Raw genomic sequence first — 23,203 nt, forward strand, 5'->3', positions numbered from 1 at the left:
TGGTCCCTGATGATGGATGCTGCTTTCCCGATTCACTCTGTGTAGATGTGCTCAATGGTGGGGAGGGCTTTAACCGTGACAGACTGGGGCGGTATCCACCACTTCAGCAGTCTTTCATGAGTAAAGCATGGTTGAAACATAAATATCACAAGGACAAACCTGAAAATTTTACAATTGTGTTTGCAAAACATTGTATTTCAATATAAATCATTCCTTTGTGCTCTTTCTCTGTGGGTACTCAGTCACAGGAAGTAGGAAGGGGGAGAAATGGGCTGATGATAGTGATGTTCCCTGTGGCGGAGCTGAAGTTCGCAGAAGGTTGGTTTTCCATTCGTGGAGGGTAGAGCAGTATTTCAGATGGAGTGGAGTGGTGGGGGGGGGGGGGGCGCTATCCCAATCTGGATAAGGGCATGATATCTCAGTTTGGGTAGATGATGAGAGTTTCTCAGTTTGGGGGGTGGGGTGGGTACTGAGTAGTGAAAAGTATGCTCTTGGTCCAGCCGGGAGCATCTGCTGCCTGGGAGTCTGCCCACAGGGAGGGGATTGCGCTCCTCAGCCCTGGGGGAAGCAAAGGCAATTCTGCCTCCAAATATTAGAGGATGAAGAGAGCTGGTGATTGAGGCATCCTGGTCAATTGGGCGGAAAGGGAGAGTGATAATTAGGGTCTCACTGCCAGGTCCTGTCCTCTCCTATTGTCTACTGCCCTATTTCCTCCCACTCACTGGTATCCTTTTCCCCTTCCTCGCCCCGGTCCCCACACCTCCCCTCTCCTCCATCTTGCTCCCCTACCCCATCTCCCCCCCTACCTACTCTTCCCCCATACCCCTCCCTTCCCGTTGCGTTGACCTCAGTTCCACGACCCGGATGTAAACAGTCTGACGGCGGTGAAGATGGCGACTGTTATGCTGTAGATTCCGACCACTGTAAACTCGATTTGTCAGGGTCCGCCGGAAAAGCGCTCGCTGTTACCTTACCAGCCCCAGTGATGGGGGACACGGAGAAGTTCTACTACGTTTACAGTTGCGACCTAGACATCAATGTCCAACTGAAGATGTGAGTAAGGGAGCGGGTGATTGGGAGGAAGTGGAGGACCGGTATACTGGTGAGGTGCCAGGCTTGATGCCTATTTGCCTTGGAGTGAGGAAGGAAGGACCAGCATACAGGTCGGGGTGAGGGCCGTGGATAGAACTGGTGAGCTAGGGCTGATGAATACAGTTGGGGGACTGTCACTGCTGGGAGAATGGCGGGGATGTGGTGAGCACCGGGGTCCGGGAGAGTGGCGGGGGAGGTGGTGAGCACCGGGGTCCGGGAGAGTGGCGGGGGAGGTGGTGAGCACCGGGGTCCGGGAGAGTGGCGGGGGAGGTGGTGAGCACCGGGGTCCGTGAGAGTGGCGGGGGAGGTGGTGAGCACCGGGGTCCGGGAGAGTGGCGGGGGAAGTGGTGAGCACCGGGGTCCGGGAGAGTGGCGGGGGAGGTGGTGAGCACCGGGGTCCGGGAGAGTGGCGGGGGAGGTGGTGAGCACCGGGGTCCGGAAGAGTGACGGGGGAGGTGGTGAGCACCGGGATCCGGGAGAGTGGCGGGGGAGGTGGTGAGCACCGGGGTCCGGGAGAGTGGCGGGTGAGAACCGAAGACTGGGAGGATGGTGAGCACGGGAGACTGTGAAAGTGGGTACGTGAGGGGTGAACACCGGGGACCGGGAGCGTGACGGGGGAGGGGGCGTGAGTACAAGAGACTGGGGAAGTTGCGGGTGTGGAGGAGGGATGTGAGCACCCTGAAATGAAAGATTGGAGAGTGAGGAAGGTATTATAACATTTTTCCTATAGCAGGACAACCAAAATTGTACACAATATCCTAAGTGCAGCCTCCACCAGCATCCTGTGCAAGCGCACCATGACCTTCCAACTTTTATAACTTAAACCCTGACGTATGATGGCCAGTGTGTTAAAAGCCTTCTTTACCCTGTCTACCTTTTGTCCACTTTCAGAGAACCATGTACGTGTATTTAATTAGAACATTGTCTTCAAGAAATTAGATCAAAATAAATAGTTTTAAATCAGGCAAGTACATTAAATTGTAAGGACAGAACTGGTTGTTTAAAGCAAGTTGATATTCTTCTGAAATTTTATATGTCTGATTGATATGGTTGTGGAGTAAGAACTTGAGTATGATCCTTCCTGTGAATGCCCCCCCCCCCCCCCCACCACACACCATGATAGTTTGGGCAAGGAAAATTTGCCCTTAAGAAATTTGTAACTCACTACCCAAAAACTTGGAATAAAAATTTCACATGGGGAAGGGGATATAAAGTACAAACAAAATGACAAATTTTATCATATTTTATTCTAGCCACTTAATACTGTGGAGCTTTAAGATTTTGTTATAACATCACTGGATTGATTGGGTTTATGGCTACAGCTAAGCTCTTCCTTTGTCAAACCCTCAGCAATCTGAGGAGCACGCAGATGTCATAGAGTGCAATGCCATGCTCTCCATCTGCAATGTATTTTCTCTGACATGTGACATTTATGAGAGCCTTATTTGCCAAGGCCAGGTCACTGAAGTAACTTCTTAGCTTTTACTCCACTTTTAATAAAGTCTGCATAGTCTGGTCTATTACTCTACTGTACTCTTACACCAACTTTCTCTCATGAATCAGAATCTGGTTTATTATCACCAGCATGTGAAATTTGTTAATTTACCAGCAGTACAATGCAATACATAATATGGAAGATAAATAAATCAATCAATTAAAGTATGCATATATTGAATAGATTAAAAAGTTGTGCAAAAAACTGAAATGTTGTATATTAAAAAAAATGAGGTAGTGTCCAAAGGTTCAATGTCCATTTAGGAATTGGATGGCAGAGGGGAAGAAGCTGTTTCTGAATCACTGAGTGTGTGCCTTCAGGCTTCTGTACCTCCTACCCGATGGCAACAGTGAGAAAAGGCTATGACCTGGGTGCTGGAGGTCCTTAATAATGGACGCTGCCTTTCTGAGACACCACCCCTTGAAGATGTCCTGGGTACTTTGTAGGCTAGTACCCAAGATGGAGCTGACTAAATTTACAATCCTCTGCAGCTTCTTTCGGTAGCCCCCCCCCCATATCAGACAGTGATGCAACCTGGCAGAATGCTGTCCACAGTAAATCTGTAGAAGTTTTTGAGTGTATTTGTTGACATACCAAATCTCTTCAGACTCCTAATGAAGTATAGCTGCTGTCCTGCCTTTTTTATAACTGCATCAATATGGCACCAGGTTAGATCCTTGGAGATCTTGACACCCAGGAACTTGAAGCTGCTCACTCTCTCCACCTCTGATCCCTCTATGAGGATTTGGTGTGTATTCCTTTGCCTTACCCTTCCAGAAGTCCACAGTTAGGTCTTTTGTCTTGCTGAAGTTGAGTGCCAGGTTGTTGCTGCGACACCACTCTACCAGCATCCTGACAAAGGTGTTTGTGTTGTCTAGGCAGTCTAAAGCTGTGTGAAGAACAATTGAGGTTGCATCTACTGTTGTCCTACTGTGGCAATAGGCAAATTGCAATGGGTCCAGGTCCTTGCTGAGGCAGGAGTTCATTCGAGTCATGACCAATCTCTTAAAACATTTCATCACTGTAGATGTGAGTGCAATCGGGTGATAGTCATTAAGGCAGTTCACATTATTTTTCTTAGGCACTGGTGTAATTGTTGCCTTTTTGAAGCAAGTGGGAACTTCCGCCCGTAGCAGTGAGAGGTTGAAAATGTCCTTGAATACTCCTGCCAGTTGTTTGGCTCAGGTTTTCGGAGCCTCACGGGGTACTCCATCAGGACCTTCTGCCTTGCGAGGATTCACTCTCTTTAAAGACAGCCTAAGATTGGCCTCTGAGACAGAGATCACAGGGTCATCAGGTGCAGCAGGGATCTTCACAGCTGCAGTTATATTCTCCCTTTCAAAGCGGGCAAATAATGCGTTGAGTTCATCTGGTTGTGAAGCATCACTGCCATTCATGCTATTGGGTTTTACTTTGTAGGATGTAATGTCTTGCAAATCCTGCCAGAGTTGTCGTGCATCCGAAGTCACTTCCAACCTCATTCGAAATTATCTCTTCACCCTTGAAATAGCCCTTCGCAAATCATCACACACAAGATGCTGCCTGGCCCGCTGTGTTCCACCAGCATTTTGTGTGTGTTGTTTGAATTTCCAGCATCCACAGATTTCCTCGTGTTTGCTCTTTGCAAATCATACCTGGTTTTCTGGTACAAGTCTGGGTCGCCAGATTTCAGTGTTGCAGATCTCAAATCGCAGTTCTCAAATTCTATTCATTTACCTGATGTCCCCAGTTACAAATCCTTTCCTAATCTACAAGCCATGTTAGTCAGCGAATGCCTTGCAGATTGAAGGGCATGGTGGGGCTGCATTCTAAGACATATGTTCACATGTTTCCAGGCAGGGAAAGGTGCAGCAAAAAAAAGGTTTAGTTGTGGTCCAGTTGATACGATGGCATTGGATTCAAATCTTGTTACCCACTGTATTGAATGACTGAACATTTATATAAAAAAAAGGCAAGGCTTGTTGCTTCTCGCACACAAGCTTTGTACATCACCTCCCCCCCCCCCCCCCCCCCCCCACCGCACCACCACCACAGTCTAATCTTGTCCTCGGCTGTGGTAGGTCTCTTTGTCATTGCTGGAAAAATAGCATAATGTCAGAGAAAAAACATTGCATAGGAATGAACTTCTTATGACACAGTGGGATTCAATGGTGAAAAGGGGTTTATCTTATAGAAAATCTTCATATGTGCAGTTTTCTAGGATTGTCACCCCTCCTTGATGCAGGAGTTGCCTATATAGGCAAGACTAACCATGGGATTAACAGCAAGGCAGAGAAAGTGTGGAAGGTCAGGTCAACACAGTTCAGATGGTTGAGAGACCATCTCAAGAAGGAACAAATTTAGCATTTTCATCATAGGCTTATCAGTCATAGACTATATAGTTTATGGGTTCATGAAAATAAGCTTATTTCCCAGTACTTTTAATAACTTTTCAGTGTCGTGAATGCTTTTTCTTGCTTAATAACTTCATTATTGAGTTGTGCTCTCTGTCATTTCTTTAAATATAATTTTTTTTTAAATTGCATTATCATTTGTTTTGTTAAATGTCTAAAACAAAGTAAGTTTTTTTCAGTCTGAACTTTTTGCAGATTCTTTATACAATACGGCAAATGCATTAAATGTAGCTGTTAACTGATTTTTGCCAATTTTGAAAGGTTCACCTGAATTGCAAGATCTTTATGTTCATTGATCGGCTCTTGTTTTTCAATTTCATTTTCATAGCACAGCACTCATTTCTAGATGTAATTGAAGAGTTGCATTATTCTTTCTGTCACAATCCACATGTGTTTGTATATCACATTGTTGTAGTAATGCAATATTTTTAGGTCACTGGAATATTATCTGAATTTTGTTATGTTAAGTGAAACCTTTACAAGAACCTTTCTCACGTTGTTTTGGTTTAACATAAGTACTAGTAGAACTAGTTTCAGTAATGTTAGACCTTTAGTGGTATTCAAATATAATGTATGTTTGATATGTAAATTTTATTTTGGCTGATAACTATAAAGCAAAGAGAGATTATCATTGCTCAATGACAGTATAAAGGAAGCACTTACAGTTGGGGATCACCACTATATTGCCTGGCAGATCAAAGTCAAAATCAATTTATTAAATTATGTATCTATCACTATATACTACCTTAAGATTAATTTTCTTGCGGGCATTTATAGGAAAAAATACAGTTTAAATCTTGAAAAACTATACGTAATAATAAATATTTTATTGATCCTGAGTGGAAAATTCTTTCGTTACAGCAGCAACGTTTAAAATCACACTTAGCAGTATGTAGACTTAACTAATAATAAAAGTACAGAATAATAAGATATACAATTTACCAATGAGCATTAATAATGTACGAAATAATAGAACAGAGGCTATTGTTCTATGATGTGTGTTATCCTGTTGCACAGAGATGAACTGTTGTATATGCTTATTGCATTTAGTAGGAAAAATTTTCTATAACAGTCCTCATGACAGAGAGCTGAATGGGTCTGTTCAAAAGGGTGCCCGCTGCTTATTCAGTATGTCATGTGCCAAATTGTCCATAATGGATAACAGTTTGTTTAGTGACCTCCTCTCCACCACTAACTCAAGAGTCCGGGTTGCAGCCGAGGACGGATCCAGTGTTTTTGGTGAGTTTTTTTGCATCACCAGCTCTGATGCTGCTCCCCCAACGTAAAGCCGCAAGGAGGACTGCACTCTCTGCAACAGACTGGTAAAAGATCTCTAACATCCTGCTGCACATTTTGAAGGATCTCAGCTTCCTTAGAGAATAGTCTGCCCATCTCCTTCTTGTAAACAGCCTTGGTATTGGTTTTCCAGTCAATCCTGCTGTTGAGGTGAACACCCAAGTATTCGTATTCCTCCACCACTGCAAAAACTTCTCCCAGAATGTATACAGGACTCATCTCAGTCCCCTTCCTCCTAAATTGAATCACCATCTCCCAAGTTTTGGCCACATTCAGGAGCAAGTGATTCCTCCTGTACCACTCCACAGACTTGTCCATCAGTCTTCTGTACTCCCGACTCCTGCCCATCCCTGATACACCCAACCATTGTAGAGTCATCAGAGAACTTCTGCAAGTGACAAGACTCAGATTTGTACTGAAAGTTCATAAAGGCTGATTAATAACCAGTGTGCAAAGGAATGCAAATTGTGCAAATAAAAAATAAATAGTACTGAGAACAGAAATTGTAGAGTTCTTGATAGTGAGTCTGCGGTTTGTGGGATCTGTTCAGAGTTGAGCTGATTAAAGGTATCTTGGCTAGTTCAGCAGCCTGATGGTTGTAGGCAGTTTCTGAACCATTGCTTGATTACTGCTACAATACCATAAGAAATGCCTACCATTCCATCCCTAGACCACATTTTGGGAAATGTGATCACCTGGCTGTCTTCCTTTTACGTGCATACAGGCAGACGGTAAAGAACAAAACTCTAGAACTAAGGACATGAAGAGGTGGTTGCAGGAGGCAGAGGAGCAGCTGAGGCACTGCTTCTGGTCAGTTGACTGGCTATGTTTGTGGTCTCTTCGGAGGATCTGAAGGAATACACCACATTTGTCACAGCCTTTATGACGTTAGTGATGGAAGAATGTGTCTCCACAAAATCATTTAGAGTTTGCCCCAATCAGAAGTGCTGGTTGAGCCAAGGGATCAGTGGTGTTCAAGTCTCAACCAAGTGAGATACAAGAGGTCTGGGTAGGTGTTCCGGAAAGCCATTTTATATGCGAAGCAAACTGGAATCACAGCTGAGGTAGGGCCTGAATGCTATCTCCACCTATGAAGTAAAACCAAGTAACATTTGTGACAGCAAGGTTGTGCTCTAGACGAGCTCAGTGTCTTTTATACTCACTAATACTGGCAAAACTGGAGGCATCTTCATAAGCTTTCACGGCCCCCAATGACTCTGTGGATTCAGTCTTTGAGGCCACCATTCAGAGCTCTAGTGCCATATTTAAGCTTGCTGAAGACTCCACTGTTGTTAGCCGAATCAAAGTTGGTAACAAATCAGCACATAAGACAGATATTGAAAATCTGGCTGACTGGTGCCAGAACAACACCTCACTCAATTTCATCAAAACCAAAGATTTGATTATTGACTACAGGAGGAGGTAACTGGAAGTCCATGAGCCAGTCCTCATCAGGGGACTGGAGGTGGAGAAGGTCAGCAACTTTAAATTCCTCAGTATTATCATTTAGAATACATGCCCTGGCCCAGCATGAACGTGCCTTTGCAAAGCAAGCATGGCAAGAAGTTTGCAAAGATTCAGCATGTTATCGAAAAATTGACCAGCTTCTATAGACGCACAGTGGAAAGTATACTGACTGGTTGCATCACGGCCTGGTGTAGAAACAATACCTTTGACCAGAAAAGTAATGAATACAACTGTCGCAGGAAAACAGCATCCATCCAGGCCAGGCTCTCTCTATTACCATCAGGAAGGAGGGACAGGAGCCTCAGAGCTCACGCCATGAGACAGAAACAGTTATTACCCTCAATCATCAGGCTCTAGGGTCAGAGGGAATAACTTCACTCAGTCCAACAGTGGACTTTTCCCATAACCTTTGGACCCACTTTCAAGGACTCCATCTCATGTTCTCGATATTTATCGCTGACTTATTTTTTCTTTTTGTATTTTCATTTTATTGTCTCTTGCACATTATTTGTCTGTCTTGTGTGCGGTTTTTCATTGATTCCATTGTGTTTCTTGTAATCTGCTTGTAAGAAAATAAATATATATGTACTTTGATAATAAATTTACTTTGAACTTTGAACCTGGTGGTGTAAGACCCAGGGGTCCTGTCCCTCCTGACCAGTGGTCATAGCAAGGAGAGGTGTTGCCTGGGTGGTGGGGGTCCTTGCTTTTTTGTGGCAGTACTCTTTGTAAATGTTAAAAAAGTAAATAATGTGGGGGTTTGCCTGTGATGTATTTACCACTTTTTCAAGATTTTATCATTCCTGGGTATTGGTATTTCCATACCAACCATGACACAAGTAGTTAGGATGCTTTTCACAATGCATCTAAAGAAGTTTTGCCAAAGTTTTAGATAACAAGCTGAAACTCTGTAAACGTCTATGAAAATAGAGGCACTGCCTTGGTTTCTTTGAAAGGGCACCTATGTGGTGGTCCAAAGACAGATCCTCTGAAATGTTAATGATGAGGAATTTACTGAACCTCTTCGTCCTTGATCCCCTGATGAAGATTGGCTCATGGGCCTCTGGCTTCTTCCTCCTTAGCCAATAATCAGCTCTTTAGTTTTGCCTGGAGTGGTTGTTTTGTAGCAGGTGATTAGAAAAGAAAAATACAGGACTATAGGGAAAGAGAGGGGTAGTAAGATTATCTGTCTTCTGTTATGGACAATCTTATTATGTCTTTGTGTTTTAAAATGTGACCTATGCTTATAATGAACCTTGAGAACTTTTTTATCATAGTTACATACTATCCTGTGACCCTAGGCAAACCTGTGATTTCGGTCTCCTGAGGCCAAAGCATCTTAGGGAGGTGAACACACAAAAAGCATCTGGACCAGACAGTCCACCTGGCCTAGTACTGAAGACCAGTGCTTATCAACTGGCTGGAGTGTTTACTGACATCTTTAACCTCTTGCTTCCGCAGTATGAGGTCCCCAGTTGCTTCAAGCAGACTTCAATCATACTAGTGACCAAGAAGTATGCGGTAATATGCCTCAATGACTTCCGTTCACTGGCAATTACATCCACTGTGATGAAGTGCTTTGAGAGGTTGGTCATGAAGCTCATCAACTCCTGCCTGTGGATAGATCTGGATCTGTTCCAATTTGCCTACCGTCACAGTAGGTCAACAACAGATGCCTTCCATTGGCTCTTTACTCAATTCTGGAACTTCTGGACAGTAAGGATGCATACATGAGGATGCTGAACACTATTGTCCCCTCAAAACTATTCAATAAGCTCCAAGACCTAGGCCTCATTTACAGACCCCTTTCAGTGTAGATTGGCAACCACACCTCCTCACAATCACAATCAGCACGGGCACCACGTGACTTTGTGCTTAGCCCTCTGCTTCACTTGCTTTATGTTAATGACTGTTAGGTTAACTACAGTGTCAATGCCAAATTGAATTTGATGCCATTACTGTTGGCTGAATCAATGGTGGTGAGGATCAGCATATAGGAGGGAGATTGGAAATCTGATTAAATGTGCCACAAGAACCTCTCACTCAATGTCAGCAAAACCAAACAGCTGATTATTGACTTCAGGTAGAAGAAACTGGAGGTCTGAGAGCTAGTCCTCATCAGGGTATAAGATGCAGAGAGGATCGGTAACTTTAAATTCCTTGGCATTATTGTTTCAGATGATCTGGCCTAAGACTAATACATACATAAGTGCCATTACAAAGAAGGCGCAACAATGCCTCTACTTTTAGAAGTTTGTGCATATTTTAGAAGTAACTGCCGGTTAACTGTCAGCTAACTATTACTTGGATTGCACTACCTGTATGTATAATTTATATTTTCATTTATATTTATCATTATTATTGTTATGAGCAGAGAGACAACATCTGCCGGAAGTAAATTCCTTGTATGTGCATAGGTACTTGGCGATTAAAGTCTGATTCTGATTCTGATTCTGATTTGGTATGTCATCTAAAACACTGATAAACCTCCATAGATGCACAGCGTAGAGTATCCTGAGTGGTTACATAATGGACTGGTACAGAGACACTAATGCCCAAGAACTGAAAAGCCTACAGAAAGTGATGGGTACTGTTCATCCCATCATAAGGAAAGCCCTCCCCACCATTTAGCACATCTGCTAGGAGCACTGCCACAAGAAAGCAAGGACCCCATCATCCAAGTCACGCTCTGTTCTTGCTACTACCATTGGGCTGGAGGTATACAAGCCTTAGGTCCCATACCATCAGGTTTAGGAGCAGTTATTGTTCTTCAACCATCAAGCTTCTGAACCAGCATGGATAACTTCACTCACATTCACTCTGAACTGATTCCACAACCAATAGATTCACTTTCAACGATTCTGCAACTCATGTTCTCAATATTACTTATTTATTATTATTAGTAGTGTAGTATTAGCATAGATTGTCTTTTGCATATTGGTTGTTTGTCAGTCTTTGTAGTTTTTCATTAATTCTATTGTACTTTATTCTATTATGATTATCTGCAAGAAAATGAATCTCACGGTGGTATATGGTGACATAGGTAGTTTGATAATAAATTTACTTCGAACTTTGAAGGGGCATTGGATATTTTTCAAGTCATTTCTGCTCTATTTGTTACTATTGAATATTACTATTGAAAATAGTTTAAAATTCTCCAATATTTAAAGCAGAATGTTCTATTTGACACTCAGACATAATGCAGTTGTCTTAGTGTGCAAGCATTATTTTAAAATATTAGTTGTACTGTGTTTTGCAGAAATGCACCTCAGACTAATAATGTGAAGCATATTCCTCTGTATAGGAGCAATGCATCTATATAGTACATTGCATTGTATTCTGTGTTACGTGTTTATTATGGTAACGAAGGGATTAAGTTACGTATTCTTTGTCCGTGGCATGTTGTAGCTGGGGTATGACGGATGTTGTATCTTGTGTTGACTGCTCAGTTACACTTAGCCTACACTTGGGTATGCTTAAGTTTCATCACTTCAAGATTGTATGTTTGTTAATTGCTAATAAAGGACAGATACATATCCTTGATTTTTGGAACAATCATTACAGGAGTGAAGCCATGTCTTTCTTGCAAGTGTAACAAATTTGTAAGGTCGCTGGCAGTTGCAATTGTTTTGGTTCTGCTTTGGCCACTACACTCTGTCAGCAAGAGTTTTTGATAGTTATACCAAACGAACATCAGCATTTGGACATGTCCATGAAATTAGAAGCATAACAGCCTGGAACAGCTTAAGGCAAGCAACGATCTAGTGTTGGTTCATGCTGTGTGTTTGCATTTAAAACATAGTTTTGAATGTTCAGCACTGTCTGTCCAATTGGGAACTGACAACTGTATAGTGGTGCAGTAAGAAAAGGTGTGAACAAAACCAGATGACAAATTCATTCTAAAGCTAAAGGAAGCAGCTTTGCCACGACTATGGCTACTGTGGAAAGCGAAGCTAAAACTAAGTCTGGAACTGATAAAAAGGATGCAGATTTGAAACAAGCCATGAATGAAGCAAACACAGCAGTGAGTATCTAATGGCCTTTCGGGAGCTAATGGTCAAGATTGTAAACTTTCTATAATTCCAGTTCAGGTGGAGTCTAAGAAGATTAACAAGACAGTGGTTACTTAATGCTTTCCTAGATCAAGGATGTACAGCAGTATTCTGCACAGTGAGCCTCAGAAACAAGTCCAACCTGACAGGAAAAGTAGTATGCATTCTCCTATGCATGATGGCTCAAGAGAAAGTTGTGAGTGGCTACACCATTTCAGGATTGGAAGTGGCTGGTGAATAGTGGAAACTATTGTGAACTCCTAACACCTATATGCAGGAACATATGCCTTTGTGCAAAGGGAATGTTCCTTGTCAGAGAGATCTTCAGGAATGGTCTCACCTGAAGCATACTCATTTGCCGGAAATTGAGCCAGAAATTGAGCTGCTGATCGGGGTGAATGTGCCTAAGGCATTGGAGCTGTTGAAAATGATTTGCAGTGTTAATGATGGACCCTGTGCAATCAGAACAATGCTGGGTTGGTCTATTAATGGACCATTGAAAAGAGACCATGGTGCTGGAAGAGACTAGGCTCGGCCAGAGCTGACAGTTAATGGGACTTTGTTTTACGCTTGAATGAGCTTTGGCAACAACAATTCAAGAATGCAGTCAAGAGGAACAACCTGGTTTGTCAAGAGAAGATCACAATCCAGGATAGGCAGCTTACCAAAAGAGGACATTTGCGTAAATCTTGAGGTTTCATGCCTTCTGTGTCATGGAGAATATAGTTGTAATTATTTTCTTGTATAATAATTGGGACTGGAATGTAGTAGGCATGCATCTGTTCTCTGTGTTGGATGTTTATTATGGTAACTAGTCACATGTGGGGGTGTGGTAAAAGCAAAGGGAATAAGTTATGTATTTGTGCTTTGTTCATGGCAGTTTGTAACTGGGAACAATGGGTGTCATATCTTTTGCTGACCACTCGACAATGCTCAATTATGCTCAACTTATACTTGGGTATGCTTAAGTTTCATTGCTTTAAGATTGTATGTTTGCTAATTGCTAATAAAGGATCAAAGGATTTAACTTGTGGAGTAATCATTATAGGAGTGAATGCATGACATACAAGTATAACAAATCTGTAGGGTCACCAGCAGTGGCAATTGTTTTGGTGTTGGTTTGGTTTGGCCGCAACATTCTGCACTTATCACAATAAATAAAACGTAAAATTTCTCGGTGTTATCATTTCAGCGGATCTGCCCTGGGCTCAGCTTGTGACCTCTACTTTCTTTAAGGTTTGTGAAGACTTAGCATGTCATCTAAAACTTTGACGAAGTTTTATAGATGTGCAGTGTGGAGTGTATTGACTAGTTGTATCATGGCTTGGTATGAAAACACCAATGGCCTCGAATGGAAAAACCTACAAAAAGTACTGGCTACGACCTAGTTCATTTCAGGTAAAGTCATTTCTACCTTTGAGAACATCTACAAGAACACTGTTGCAGGAAAGCAGCATCCATCATCAAAGAACTCCCCACCATTCAGGCCATGCTCTCTTTTCACTGTTGCCATCAGGAAGAAACATCAGCAGCCTCAAGATTCACACCACCAGGTTCAGAAACAGTTATTACTCTCAACCATCAGGCTCTTGAACCAGAGGGAATAACTTCACTTACCCCAACACTGAACTGTTCCCACGACCTGCAGACTCATTTTCAAGGACTTTTCAGCACATGTTCTCAATATTTATTATTTGGTGGTTGTTATTATTATTTTGCTTTTTTTCCTCTGCACAGTTTGTTGTCTTTTGCACAGTGGTTGGTTGTTCGTCTTGTATGCATTTTTTTCTTGATTCTATTGAGTTTCTTTGTATTTACCATGAATGCCCGCAAGAAAATGAATCTTAGGTTTGTAAATGTTGGCATATGTGTACTTTGATAATTAATTTGAACTTTGAATTACACTTGCCTATTATTTTGCTATTGCATTGAATCATAAGTAAGGTGTCATTCAATAGTTGGTCAGTTTAAATTTAAGGAATCTGAAAATGAAATCTATTTCTAGCAATTGTTATTATGAGGATACTAGATTGTTGCAAAAATCATTCTATGATTTTGTAATCATCCTTTGTAACCATAAATTCATTGTCTATATTGTATTATATACTGTACATGTACTATATTGTTCACAAGTACCCTGATATTAAAGAGTTAATAGCCATCTCTTTTTGCATTGGAGATCAGTGCCGACACCACTAGTCTTCTATTGTTCATCCTATTGATGAAAAGCTTTGCAGCCCGTATATTAAATTTGTTCCAGTGTATCTGTTCTAAAGAACATCTTCCTTGTTTTCTTATCTGACCAGAATTTTGCACTTCCCTATCTTGTAATCTCTTCCAACTTTATCACCCTCTGAGAATTCTCTGTTCCTTCAAGTCTAACCATGTATGCATCCACTATTCTATCACTGCACTATTGTCAGCTGTGCTTTCTGGCCTAATCTGTGGATTTCCCTTCTGCACCTGTGTCTGCTTCTTTTAAGATGCTTGATTAAAATGGATTCATTTAAACATTTAACCTGATATTACTATCTCTGGCGTGTTATGTATCAAAACATTTTTATTTTATTTCCAAATGTCTGTACTAAAGATACCATGTAAGCTATGTCATTTATAATACTGCATTCAGTTGGTCTTCTGTAAATTTATTGAAATTGTTTTGATGCAAATATTACATTGTATCAAATATAGTCAATTTTACAATGGTTTGTGAAAAATTGTCTATCTTGTGACATTCTGGAATATTGTTTTCTATTGGTCATTAATTAGCAATCATTGAAAATTATGGCAAAGTAGTTGATGTTGATCCAAAAAGATGTGGTGCTGATTGATTTCCAATTCAAGTAGAGGAATCTCTGGAGAACTTATAGGTGCACATATTTTAGATTGACCAGTTATTGATTCAATTGGCATCATAGTGGATGGTGTTTCAGGTCAAACACACACTTTGTTTATTCCTCAGAAAATTGTTGTGTGCTCTAAAATTTTATTATTGTAAGTGAGGAATAGTTTAGTTAAAATAACCAGTTTTTTGGATTAAGTAAAGGAAAATATCTTATTTTTTTACTAAAATTCTCAGTGTGGATGTAGATTGATGTACCTTGTTTTCCTGTGTGTATGTAGTGGAAGTTTGGAAGGAAAACGGGAACAAAAAAGCTATAAAGCTCTTCTGGAGGATCCATTGCTTAAATTCTCAGGCTTGTACCAGGAAACCTGTTCAGATCTCTATGTAACAGGTCAAGTCTTTGCAGAAGGAAAACCATTGGCTCTTCCAGTTCGTACTTCTTACAAAGCTTTCAGCACCCGATGGAAGTAAGTATATCTTGCTGCTGTATTTATAATTTTTTATTATTTATTATACTGTATTGCTGCCGCAAAACAACAAATTTCATTATATTTGCCAGTGACATTAAGCCTGGTGAAAGAGATCCTATTGAAATTTGACTCATCTTTTTTTAAATGATGCTCCTTATGTTTCAGACTTAAAAGGGCAATTTGTTTGCATTTTAAATAAAATGGGCTAATCTGGATCCGTGTTAGAAGGGTTTGTTTTTATATCCTGGAATCTAGATTGATAAATCTGATCTTTTCATTAAGTAATATGTTTGACAATGTGACCCTTAAAAATGCTAATCACTTTTAGTGAAACTGCTGCTGTTTGGATAGCATTATTAGAGGCGAAGGGGTACTAATAATGTATGCTAAATATACATTTCTCTTCAGTTCTGTGAAAGGAGAATAAATGCTGCATTATTTGCTAATTTTATTCTGTAGTCTCTGCATTTGAGCAAATAAAGATTGACTACCAAGTCTTCCAAGTCCTTTGACTACCAAAGACTACCAGATCTTTTGTTTTTGTTATTTGTCTGATTACTGTAAGACCATAAGACGAAGGAGCAGAAGTTGGCCATACGGCCCATCGAGTCTGCTCCGCCATTTTATTATGAGTTGATCCATTTTCCCATTTAGTCCCATTCCCCTGCCTTTTCACCATAACCTGTGATGCTCTGGCTACTCAGATACCTATTAATCTCTGCCTTAAATACACCCAATGACTTGGCCTCTGCTGCTGCCCATGGCCACAAATTCCACAGATTCACCACCCTCTGGCTAAAAAAACAATGGGTCCACGTACGTTCTGGACATTGGGGGGAGAGAGGAGGCTTTCACGGTGGACCGACTCAAACCAGCCCATGTGGACTTGGCGCAGCTGGTCGAGGTTCAGGCACCACAGCGCAGAGGCAGACCTCCCAAACAGAGGCTGATCCAGACTGTGGACATTGGGGGTGTATCGCCGGTTCTGGGGGGAGGGGGGCTTATGTGGCGACCCACTTTCTGCGCAGGCGAACTGGCTCACAAATAGCCAGCGCGCGGAGGGTAATGCAGCTCTGACATCATTTCTGCCCAGAGAGGGCGGGCGCTAGGGATTTAAATGCCAGCGCCACAAAGTTTGAATAAACTAGTCTCGAAACGACTTACCGACTGCGTGTCGTTATTTCAGCACTGTGTGTTTAAGAGGGGTACCAAAAAAAAATCAAAAATCCCACAAGAAAAAAATAAACTAAGTTGGATAGTTGTATACACGAGGAAATCTGCAGATGCTGGAAATTCAAGCAACAAGCACAAAATGCTGGTGGAACACAGCAGGCCGGGCAGCATCTATAGGAAGAAGCATTGTCGACATTTCGGGCCGAGACCCTTTGTCAGGACTAATTGAAAGAAAAAATAGTAAGAGATTTGAAAATAGGAGGGGAAGGGGGAAATTCAAAATGATAGGAGAAGACAGGAGGGGGTGGGGTGAAGCTAAGAGCTGGAAAGATGATTGGCTAAAGGGATACAGAGCTGGAGAAGGGAAAGGATCATGGGACGGGTGGCCTAGGGAGAAAGAAAGGGGGAAGGGAGCACCAGAGGGAGATGGAGAACAGGCAGAGAGAGAAGAGAAAAAGGGGGGGAATTATTTCTACTATCTCTTACTATCTTTTCTTTCAGTCAGTCCTGACGAAGGGTCTCACCCTGAAACGTCAACAGTGCTTCTCCTATAGATGCTGTCTGGCCTGCTGTGTTCCACCAGCATTTTGTGTGGATAGCTGTTATTCTATTGGTGTCTTTCTTCCTTCTTCTCTGCCTTCATTTTATCAGTTAATAGACATGCTATTTTTTTAACAACCAAATACTAATGAAACTGTAGTCTTGAAATAGGAGGGTAGAATTATATTGGTTTGGAAGCCTATTGTAGAAGATTGACAACAATTTAAAATCTTTGAGAATAATAACGATGTCTGTTTTATTTTAAAGCTGGAATGAATGGTTAAAATTGCCTGTAAAATATCCAGATTTACCTCGGAATGCTCAAGTGGCTCTCACAATTTGGGATGTTTATGGACCAGGAAAAGCTGTCCCCATTGGAGGAACTACTGTTACACTTTTTGGGAAATATGGGTAAGTTGGATTCTTCATTGTGTGTCTTTGCCACATGATTCCAGAAAGAACTGAATTTTCTTGTCAGCTCATGGAGAAAATCAGAGTAGTCATTTTTACAGGTTACTTACATAAAAACCACATGAGCAATATTTTGCCTCAGGGCAATTTATTATTTTAAGTATGCATTTGTATCCTATTCTTAGCAAAAACATCATGTTGTTTCTCAAGTAGATCTTTAAAGCACAGAAATCCACATAAAGCACTTATTTTCAGTGTAGATAATTTATTTTTTAAATTAAAAAGCATTCCACGTGGATGCATACTGGCTTGGTATGGCAACCGTTCTGCAAGTGATCACAAGGAACTGCAGAGTTGTGGACACAGCTCAGCACATTACAGGAACCAGCCTCCGCTCTGTGGGCTGTATCTATACTTCACGTTGCCTCAGTAAAGCAGCCACCTCTTACCCTGGACTGACTTCTTCCCTCGACTTCCTTCTCCCTTCTACCATCGTGCAGGAGTTACAAAAGCTTGAAAGCATGGCTCAAGAACAGTTTCTATCCCACTTTTACCAGGTGCTTGAATAGACATCTTGTACAATAGGGTGTTAACCTGCACTGCACTCTTTCAGTGGCTTTTACACTTCATTCTGCATTGCTATGGTTTTACCTTATTCTAGCTCAGTACACTGTGTAATGATTTGATCTGTAGAAAGAGTATGCAAAATAAGTTTTTTTTCTGTATCTTGGTACATGTGATCAAAACAAACTAATACCAGTAAGTATTTAAGGATATAAAATCAAAGTAGTAAACTTCAGATTTTAGACTGGTGTGAAATGTAACCGAATGTTACATATTCTCTGATGCTGGTGGGGAAGAAGCTCTTCTGTTCATATTTATTTTTTCCCCATTTGATTTTGGCATGGTCATCTGGTCATCTAAGAGTTCTTAATAAGTCAGCTCCAAGAGTCGTAGAATGAAATGGGCCATTCAGCTTGACTTATGCGGTTTAAAAATGAAACCATTACAGCTAGCTCTTAGAGTTCTACATAACTCTGTAATGTAGAGTTTTAGGCACATACATTTTGTTGTTGGTAGTGATGAGTTTAACTGGACACCTTAATTTATTTTAAAATACATATTTCATTGGACAAAATTAAACTTTTTGCAAGAGATTATTCATGTTTCAGAATAAGACAAATTTTTACATGTGAGCAGCTTTGTGAATGATTATTAGAGTTTAGGTCTTTATTCTTTGGAGTGTAGAAGGTTGAGGGTGGACTTGATAGAGGTATTTAAAATTATGAGGGGATAGATAGAGTTGATGTGGATAGGCTTTTTCCATTGAGGAGTAGGGGAGATTCAAACAAGAGGACGTGAGTTGAGAGTCAGGGGGCAGAAGTTTAAGGGTAACACGAGGGGGAATTTCTTTACTCAGAGAGTGGTAGCTGTGTGGAACGAGCTTCCAGTAGAAGTGGTAGAGGCAGGTTTGGTATTGTCATTTAAAGTAAAATTGGATAGGTATATGGACAGGAAGGGAATGGAGGGTTATGGGCTGAGTGCGGGCCAGTGGGACTAGGTGAGAGTAAGCGTTCAGCACGGACTAGAAGGGCCGAGATGGCCTGTTTCCGTGCTGTAGTTGTTATATTGTTATATGGTTAAAACTAAGATCATATGAGTCATCATGTGAGTGACTTTCACTGTTTAGCTTGAAATTCAACTCTCTAATCTGCAGGATAGTTTCTTTGCTGCTGTGTGCAGTTCCTACTCTGCATTTTAATATTTCTGAATTGACCTGAATGCAGTTAATGTGTAATTTACTGTTCTCATGTTTTGATATGCATAATATTAAGTGTTCCCTATTTTAATTTCTTTAATTGATCTTTTCTTCCCTCCTTTCTTTAAATATCATAATGAAGTAGTTAAGATGTTTCATATAATATATATAAGAGGAAATATATTTATTTAACGTGGTAAGGTTAGGTTATTTAACACAATCTACAAATGGATTATATGCATATGTACATGACAATAACTTTAGCGAATGGCAAGTGATAGAACATAGAAGAGTACAGAACAGAAGCAGGCCCTTCATGTCTGCATCTAACTTGATGCTAATCTAAACTAATCCCATTTGGCTGCATGTTGTCCATATCCTTCTATTCCCTACCTTTTCATGCCATCATACTATGTGCTTCTACCATCTATCTTGTTATCACGCTGAACAAAAAAAACTTGCCTCACACATCTTTAAACTCCCCCTCTCTACTTTAAACCTATACCCTATATAACCCTATTGATGCCTTTTATAAAATTTTAAATACTACTTTCTTGTCATCTCTTAGTCTCTTGGGTTCCAGAGGAAATAATTGTCATTTGTCCAACCTTTCCTTTTAGCTACTACAGTCCAATTCAGGCAACATTCTGTCAAACCTCTACAAATCTTCATCCTTCCTGGAATGGTATATTTGAAGGACTGAACAAGAATTAAAATCTTTTCTGGGTTGCTGGTAAAATTCTGTAAAATAATATGGGATGAAATTAATGAACGCCTGGAATAATGTGAGCTTAATAATAATTGCAATTTATAAAGATATTTTTAGAGGGTATTTTGGAAAGCACTTGGCTCAAGTTATGAGTTTTATACAACATGTAAGTGTTAACAGTTTCTTTTAATTCACTTTTCAGGATCTTGATGCCATCTCAGGTTTCTATTAATTGCCTACTCCTAATTGCCTTTGTGAAATTAGTGATGAGTTACCTTCCAGAGTTGATTGTTAGGTACTCAAGAAGGTAGCTCATTTGTCAATACTGTAAGGTGTTCAGACTGTAGGAAGGTGACAGATAGATATTAGGCAAAATGTATGAGGATAACAGATTTTGTCTCCTTGAACAATATCAGTTACTTCAAGTGCCGGCTTTTAGATGTTTCAGAAAGGACAGGGAGGGAGGCAAAAGAGGTGGGGGTGTGGCACTGTTGATCAGAGACAGTGTCACGGCTGCAGAAAAGGTGAATGCCATGAAGGGATTGTCTACGGAGTCTCTGTGGGTGGAGTTTAGGAACAGGAAGGGGTCAATAACTTTACTGGATGTTTTTTTATAGGCCGTCCAATAGTAACAGATATATCGAGGAGCAGATAGGGAAACAGATCCTGTAAAGGTGTAATAATAACAGTTGTCGTGATGGGAAATTTTAATTTCCCAAATATCGATTGGCATCTCCCTAGAGCAAAGGGTTTAGATAGGGTGGAGTTTGTTAGGTGTGTGCAGGAAGGTTTCTTGACACAATATGTAGATAAGCCTACAAGAGGAGAGACTGTACTTGATTTAGTATTGGGAAATGAACCTGGTCAGCTGTCAGATCTCTCAGTGGGAGAGCATTTTGGAGTAGTTATTAATTCTAAATCCTTTACAATAGCATTGGAGAGAGATAGGAACAGACAAGTTAGAAAAGCGTTTAATTGGAGTAAGGGGAATTATATCATGCGGGAAATTGGAAGCTTAAATTGGAAACAGATGTTCTCAGGGAAAAATATGGAAGAAATGTGGCAGATGTACAGGGAATATTTGTGTGGAGTTCTGCATAGGTATGTTCCAATGAGAGAGGGAAGTTATGGGAGGGTACAGGAACTGTGGTATACAAAGGCTGTAATAAATCTAGCAAAGAAGTAAAGAAAAGCTTGCAGTAAGTTCAGAGAGCTAGGTAATGTTAGAGATCAAGAAGATAATAAGGCTAATAGGAAGGAGCTTAAGAAGGAAATTAGGAGAGCCAGAAGGGGCCATGAGAAGGCCCTGGCGGGCAGGATTAAGGAAAACCCCCAAGGCATTCTACAAGTATTTGAAGAGCAAGAGCATAAGACATGAAAGTATAGGATCTATCAAGTGTGACAGTGGGAAAGTGTGTATGGAACCGGAGGAAATGGCAGAGGTACTTAATGAATACTTTACTTCAGTATTCACTAAGGAAAAGGATCTTGGTGATTGTAGTGATGGCTTGCAGCAGACTGAAAAGCTTGAGCATGTAAATATTAAGAAAGAGGATGTGCTGGAGCTTTTGGAAAGCATCAAGTTGGATAAGTTGCCAGGACCGGACGAGATGCACCCCAGGTTACTTTGGGAGGAGAGGGAGGAGATTGCTGAGCCTCTGGCAATGATCTTTGCATCATCAATGGGGATGGGAGAGGTTCCGGAGGATTGGAGGGTTGCGGATGTTGTTCCTATATTCAAGAAGGGGAGTAGAGATAGCCCAGAAAATTATAAACCAGTGAGTTTTACCTCAGTGGTTGGTAAGTTGATGGAGAAGATCCTGAGAGGCAGGATTTATGAACATTTGGAGAGGTATAATATGATTAGGAATAGTCAGCATTGCTTTGTCAAGGGCAGGTCATGCCTTATGAGCCTGATTGAATTTTTTGAGGATGTGACTAAACACATTGAAGGAAGAGCTGTAGATGTAGTGTATATGGATTTCAGCAAGGCATTTGATAAGGTACCCCATGCAAGGCTTATTGAGAAAGTAAGGAGGTATGGGATCCAAGGGAACATTGCTTTGTGGATCCAGAACTGGCTTGCCCACAGAAGGCGAAGTGTGGTTGTAGACAGGTCATATTCTGCATGAAGGTCGGTCACCAGTGGCATGCCTTAGTGATCTGTTCTGGGACCCTTACTCTTTGTGATTTTTATAAATGACCTGTTCGAGGAAGTGGAGGGATGGGTTAGTAAATTTGCTGATGACACTAAGGTTGGGGGTGTTGTGGATAGTGTGGAGGGCTGTCAGAGGTTATATTGGGACATTGATAAGATACAAAACTGGACTGAGAAGTGGCAGATGGAGTTCAGCCCAAATAAGTGTGAAGTGGTTCATTTTGGTAGGTCAAATATGATGGCAGAATAGAGTATTAATGGTAACACTCTTGGCAGCGTGGAGGATCAGAGGGATCTAGGGGTCCGAGTCCATAGGACGCTCAAAGCAGCCGCGCAGGTTGTCTCTGTGGTTAAGAAGGCATACGGTGTATTGGCCTTTATCAATGGTGGAATTGAATTTAGGAGCCGAGAGGTAATGTTGCAGCTATATAGGACCCTGGTCAGACCCCACTTGGATTACTGTGCTCAGTTCTGGTTACCTCACTACAGGAAGGATGTGGAAGCCATAGAAAGGGTGCAGAGGAGATTTACAAGGATTTTGCCTGGATTGGGGAGCATGCCTTATGAGAATAGGTTGAGTGAACTCAGTCTTTTCTCCTTGGAGCGAAGAAGGATGAGGGGTGACCTGATAGAGGTGTAAAAGATGTTGAGAGGCATTGATCATGCGGATAGTCAGAGACTTTTTCCCAGGGCTGAAATAGTTTCCACAAGAGGACACAGGTTTAGGTGCTGGGGAGCAGGTACAGAGGAGATGTCAGGGTAAGTTTTTTACTCAGAGAGTGGCGAGTGCGTGGAATGGGCTGCCGGCAACGGTGGTGGAGGCGGATACGGTAGGGTCTTTTAAGAGACTGTTGGATATGTACATGGAGCTTAGAAGAGTAGAGGGCTAGGTAATTACTAGGTAAGCCTAGTAATTTCTAAGGTAGGGACATGTTCGGTTCAACTTTGTGCGCTGAAGTGCCTGTATTGTGCTGTAGGTTTTCTATGCTTCTATGTTTCTATGAAAGGGTTTTGACACTGTAGTGGATTTTGCCTCATCAGTACTTGGACTTGTTGTTATGGTGTCTAAATTCCAGACTATTAACTAATTAAATTCTTCAGCTGCCATGTTGGGGTTTGAACTGTAGGCTCTGGGTATTTAGTAAAGTTTTCTCAATTGCTAGTCCACTAACTTCCATATGCCACACCATCCCATAATAAATTCGTAACCATTATTATGGTGTTTCCTGTGCTCATTCTGTTGTATAAAATAAATTGAGGCTATTGATTGATTCCATGTAGAATACAATCCAAAGATATTTGCGGGATGGGAGATTGTGCTTCTCAAGCATTCATTTTCTTAG

General features: G+C 41.2%; 1 protein-coding gene across 1 annotated transcript in view; it reads left to right on the forward strand.

The window, feature by feature from the left end:
• The first annotated feature begins 881 nt into the window (after positions 1–881).
• Positions 882–23,203, forward strand: part of pik3c3 (phosphatidylinositol 3-kinase, catalytic subunit type 3) — a 106,637-nt gene continuing 84,315 nt past the window's right edge. The window contains exons 1-3 of the mRNA XM_073064314.1: positions 882–1,053; positions 14,919–15,107; positions 17,091–17,234. Coding sequence (XP_072920415.1) covers positions 986–1,053; positions 14,919–15,107; positions 17,091–17,234 — 401 coding nt within the window. The 5' untranslated portion in view covers positions 882–985. The remainder of the gene's footprint in view (positions 1,054–14,918; positions 15,108–17,090; positions 17,235–23,203) is intronic.

This window comes from Hemitrygon akajei, chromosome 13 (assembly GCF_048418815.1).
Source record: "Hemitrygon akajei chromosome 13, sHemAka1.3, whole genome shotgun sequence".
In the NCBI taxonomy this organism is placed as follows: domain Eukaryota; kingdom Metazoa; phylum Chordata; class Chondrichthyes; order Myliobatiformes; family Dasyatidae; genus Hemitrygon; species Hemitrygon akajei.